This window comes from Atta cephalotes (assembly GCF_000143395.1).
Source record: "Atta cephalotes unplaced genomic scaffold scaffold00001, whole genome shotgun sequence".
In the NCBI taxonomy this organism is placed as follows: domain Eukaryota; kingdom Metazoa; phylum Arthropoda; class Insecta; order Hymenoptera; family Formicidae; genus Atta; species Atta cephalotes.
In genome coordinates, this window is record NW_012130065.1 from 8,786,137 (window position 1) to 8,792,151 (window position 6,015).

Here is a 6,015-nt window from a genome sequence, read left to right on the forward strand (position 1 = left end):
TATATATATATATATATATATATATATACTTCAGTTTATTATTTCTTCAGAAAAAACTTAATTCGTTATAAATATAATAAAAAGTAAATTTATCGAGAGAAATTTACATAGATGAATTTATATGTCAGAAGGAAAAAGTTTTACTCATTATAGCCGCAATCAATGAACTATTTCTCTAAATAGATTCGTTAAAAATTTTCAAACTTTTACTGTAACATAGAAACGATTTACAAAAAATGCAAATGCTTTCCATAATGAATACTCAGTGTCGAAAATCTTACTGTTTTCAAGTATTTACGTATCCAGCAAACATGTATATATTTGTCACGGCGAATAACAAAACGAAAGAAAGAAAGAAAGGAAAGTTAGGATAGTAGAAAATTTCGTCGTGAACATTTTCCTAAGTCGACCGACGTATATACTAGTTCACGATCCTGCAGTAGCTGCAGACGACATTCGCAAGTGGTAAGGTCGTTCGATAACACCTTCTTTTCGCGAGCTTTCAGTTAAAAGATAAGAATCTCGGATTCGAGGCCAGCACAGTTTTCAAGATGTCCATCGACAAATTTCGAAAGAACGCTCGACCTCGCGCGGCGAAGGGATCGAAGATGGAAAGGAAGGGATTGTAGTATCAGAGAATAGAGATTACATGATATAAAAGAAAACGAAAGAATCGGTTCCGTTTTTCTTTTCTCCTTTGAATGTACACGAACGTGCGCGGATTAAATGCGAATGAAGTTATGAGGAACAACCTCACAACTGACAAAAGTTATGAACACATCACGCGTATTGTAAACAGTGTATCTTTTTTTCTTCTCTCTTCAAAAATATGGCCGCAACTCTTCTTCACGCAAGAATAAAAAGAAATCGGGAATGTACTCGATACGTTGCGGAAGGTCAAGCGCCCTCCGCGCCAGACAATGACAAGCACTTGGAGTTTCACGTACAGGCATGTCGAGGACGTGTGTAGGATGGGCGTGGAGGGTGGTAAGGACGGAAGGGAAGACCTGAGGGGATGGATATACTGTGTGTTTCGCGCGGTGCCGTATCACCACTGATGTATCCTGTAGGTCACACCGGCGTTTGGTATCGACCGACCGCGTGTACGTTACCTGCCACCGTTGCCACCGACAGTCGAAATATTGCAACGATCGAGACCTGCGGAATCTTGACCGCGATATCTTTCTCGGCTCAAATGCGTGGGTAGATCTTTCGTGAGTGGCGTTAGGTATGTCGCAAAGTGCACGAATAATTCCTGTATTCTACTGCGTGACTTGATGATTCCGCTACGCACTTTTACGCGCTTCTGGTAGACCCGTGAGTCTCGTTTGTGGAGTCTCGCGAACAATTTTGTTAATATAACGACACTCGTCGGTGGTAGATTGGTCCCTAAGAGAGAAAGAATTTTCAGTTGACGTTAATTTAATTTAAATCACAGCGCGCCGTGCGATTGTTTCCATTTTAGAACGAAGTTATTGAACAATTCTAGTTATAGTTAATCGACGTTAGAGGGATTGGCTTAGCGTAACGTTCAACATTCTTTTGAAGATTTTGTGTTTTTTTGATAAATATTTGGCTATTTAAGAATAACACTACTCGACAAAAAATTTTTTTCTATAAAGTGATAGTATATTTCCCGAAGATTTTTTTCGCTGAATATACTGCTAATGTTAGCATTTACATAGCGCATATCAAAATTTTTAGTAAATTGGAGTAGTTTTTGGCTTTCATCCAAATTTTCGATTCGAACATTGAATCGAAAAATTTTCTCAAATGTCTTTATAAGTAATGTTAGATAAAAATCAAGATCGAGAGTCGCGATTTTATTTTTGTTATATACAAAATGGCGTTTAAAACGGTATGAATAAATCGACAATATGTGTGCTTATGTGATGGTGACTGTAATTTAAAGAATGTTGCGTTACTGTGATTCTACAGGCGAGAATAACGAGATTTAATTTCTTTGTCAGCCAATCTATTTTATCTCTGCTATTTATTTAGAATATACATGCTTCGCAATACGTGATTCCGCTGAATCGAGCTTATGCAATCTGTTCGCAACGCGCGTACCGAACGTATACACTTTTGGCAAAAATGTGGATTGTTGGAAGAAATTCGTGAGAGTGATTCCACTTAAAAAGATTTCTTAATTCGAAACCTTCTCTTGCTATTATCATAAATATTTAAGTATGTAAATATGGTTTCTTTAATTAATTAGAAATCTTTTATCGATCAAGCAATTCGCATCAAATATTCACCTTTTATTTTATTAGCAAAAAAAAATCTCGGTCATCAAGATACTTAATGCGGAAAATAGCGGTGTCTAATTGACCTCGTTATAAAAAAAATCGATTTAAAATTTGCCAGACTCACTAGACGAAGTATTCGATATAAATGGACTACCGATGCAAAAAATTGAATAATATATTGTTTTATTAAATATGTTTTAAATTAACGCCGCTGTGTTTCCTTTTCGGTTGATTTCATTTGCTCGCACGTCGTGCAACGATTTTCTTTGTAAGAATGCAAATCCACTCGTTAATGAATTTATTTAAACGTATCAATACTCTTTGTATGTATGTATTTTTATCTTTCCTCTCTCTCTCTCTCTCTCTCTACATACCTGTGCAAGTACACGTGTACTTGCACAGTCACATACACACATATACGCACTCTCGTTATACATTTTTTTCTTTCTTATTGTTATTTTTGTTTACTGTAACTTTGTTTTTATAATCACTCAACTTTGCTTTTCTCTTTTTTGTAGAAATGCTTGCACGCTTTAGAGAGGACGTAGTCTCAGAATATCTAATAATGATCTTCTGATTCTGATTCTTTGTTTGTTTATCTCTCTTAAATTCTGATGTTTCCTGTTATGATGCATGACTCTACGTATTCTAAAGTCACATATTTACATCACGGAGTACAACATCGGAATTGCCAGCTATAATATTTATTAGAGCGTATACTTATTACGATGTTGCACTCTCGCTCCTCTCATCACTCCGATGATACAAGGCATCGCAACCACGGAGAGCAAGAAATCTGCGAGACAGTGAGAGATCACGAAATCCCTACGAATATGCACAATACATAACGCGAAACGGAATTAATTCTAATCTTTCTGTCTCTTTGTGTTTTTCCACATATAGTTGCCACGGAATTGAGAACCGGCATGCCGCGAAGCACGAGAAGCGCCCGTCGCAGAAGCTCGAGACATCCTGGCCGTTCTCCCTGTAAGTCCAAATTTTCAACTTTGTCTGATTGCGTAGCTACCGTATCCTCTGGGAGCTCTCAATGTGGTTTCGCTTCGGAAACACGTAGAAACGAATGTGCTGTTCTGCGCTACTTTCGTTTCACCAATTCGGTCAGTCCAGAACCCGTATGTAACTGGCTCGATATATTTTACTTTCTTTGTCAATTGTAAAAAATACTGCATTTTTTTGTTTCGGTTTCCCTTAATTTTCCATAGGCTTGTTCGAACGATTCAGTTATCTCTGCGATCGAGATAAATGAAAATATTAGTTGCGAAATAATCAAATAGTTTTTCAATGATAGAATTAACAATTATTAATTCATGCAATTGTTAAATTTTCGCAAATACCTATATTTAATAACCTTTGAAAGAAGTAATTCATTAAAAATTATAAGATATATTAACTTTATCATTTATAAAATTTATTGTCAAAAATTTTAATTGACTCTGGGCAAAATTTATTAAGTTATTTGATTGCATACATTATTTTAATAAATAAAGAAATAGCTGTAAAGTTCTCCTTAGAGAAAATTTGTGTTTGTTTATATAATTTTATAATAAATAATTTATATTTCAATTTTTAAAATTGTAACTCATTGTGTCAAAGTTAAGAATCCGCTTGCTAAATCACGACTTAAATACAATTTGAAAATGTTTTAATAAAATTTAAATTTTTTTAACGAGATTTTTCAAATAGTATACTCTTTCTTTCTTTCTTAAATTTAAATATGAAGGTCATCGAAGTATTCAGCCGCATTGATATCATTGTTATTACAGAAATCTCATTATTTTAATAAATAAGAGAAGCGATCGTTTAAAAATTGATCCGAGTCGTCAAAGCTACCGAAAATTATGACTTGATATCCGCCTTACACAACTTTACGTTAGCGCCATTTTTACGATCAATAATCTCTCGCCTTTCGTTGCGGCTAGATGGCACATTCTGCCTGGGCATACTCTTGCTCTAAAACTTGTTACATTCACCGTGCGATAGCGCCACATCGAGCTCTGTAAACTTCGAAAAGCGCATTTAGGAACTTTTCATTTAATGCATTTTTTTCACTAATTTAATTGTTACAAGTCAAAGGTAAATAAAACGAGCAGCTCCGTGATGGTATGTTTTGTAACAGAATACATAATAAGACAATAGAGAGACATGCAACAAAATGAAGTACATATTTCGACCAAGTACACAATAAAACAAATAAATGAACGCAATAAAATATGAATAAAATGAAATATGAATAAAATGAAAAAAACACTTGACTATGCGATTTTCATTGGCACTAATATTGAAATAATGTTTAAAGAATATTATGATAAAAAAAGGCTAAGAAGAATGACGTTTCACGTGCATATATTACAATATGACGTATTTACTTAACTGCGCAATATGTGATATTGAAATATAAGCGGCAGATTGCTGACGAAAAAATTTTGAATAAATTCTCACTTGATAATTTGCATTTCAATAACTGATATCTCGCGATATTCTGTTATCGTAATAAATTATTGTACGAAATTGAGGACAAACGCATATATATGTTGTACAAAACGGTGGATGTCCATTTATACAGAACACGATATAATTGTGCGGAAGAGAAATAATACTGTGCATCTATGGAAGAGTTTAAAAAACAACGCATTCCTGTTTATCTCTGAAACAATCGAATTACGAAATATAAAGGAATTAATTAACTATCGTCCGAGATGTATCTGTGTTAGTTAATCGATTTCCGATTCGACAGAGTAATAGTCATTAATGTTCGAATTCGTACAACGTATATACACTCTTAAATATTTTTCGATATTTCGATTTCTAAATATTCATTAATATTACTCTACTATTATTATATTTCTATTAACTTTAGACCCGGCATACATTACAATGTACATCAAATTTGAAAATATTTTCCGTTGAAATTATTTAATTCTATCGACATCATCGAAGATCAGATGTATATAATAATGTTTATATCGAAAAAATAATTTAAATTTCGAAAAAAATTAATTGTTTAGTACGAATTACTTATTAAAGTGCTTTTGTGTATTGAATTAAAAAAATTTTTTTTAATTTTTTAAAATTAGTTTTTTATTTTAATGATTCCATTAAATATTTTAAACTAAATTTTTTAATTTTAATGGTAACATTGAAATCAAATCTGAAAAGATTTATTTTCTTACATAAAATTACGAAAAACTATGCTGCTATATAATATATAACAAAAGTCTGCTTTACGAAAAGATAAATCGGAAATTTGCAATAATTCAAAAAAATAATCTAAGAAAAATTGATGAATTATAGTTTATAGAAAAGATAGCTCTTCGCCATTGATCTCGGTAACAAGCGCATTTATTTTACGCGAACAATTAAAATGCGAGTCGCAGATAATAGGTATTGCGTTTTATTGCAACAGCGACGGTCACAGGAGTGAGAAAAAATAAAAAGCAGTCGAACGTTCGTTCGGTCTACACGCGATTGCGTGGGTGGTTGTATTATGACGATTCGCGTAATTATTTCATTTAGCACCGAGTTCGCTCGCTCATGCTTCTACGAAAAAAAACCTGACGCTTTTGTCCACTCCAATTCTCCGCAACCCCCTTCGGCGTCCCTTTAATTTCATGTTTTACACGTCGTTGCATATGCATGAGTAATTAACGACGAACGATCGCGACGCGCATCACGATTAAATTGTGTTTTGTTTGAACTATCCTCTCTCTCTCTCTCTCTCTCTCTCTTCTTCTTCTCTCTCTCTCTC

General features: G+C 33.7%; 1 protein-coding gene across 1 annotated transcript in view; it reads left to right on the top strand.

Moving 5' to 3' along the window:
• LOC105626073 (potassium/sodium hyperpolarization-activated cyclic nucleotide-gated channel 3) overlaps positions 1–6,015 on the top strand; it is a 155,606-nt gene that overhangs the window by 29,866 nt on the left and 119,725 nt on the right. The window contains exon 2 of the mRNA XM_012207387.1: positions 3,153–3,236. Within this exon, the coding sequence (XP_012062777.1) occupies positions 3,153–3,236 (84 nt within the window). The remainder of the gene's footprint in view (positions 1–3,152; positions 3,237–6,015) is intronic.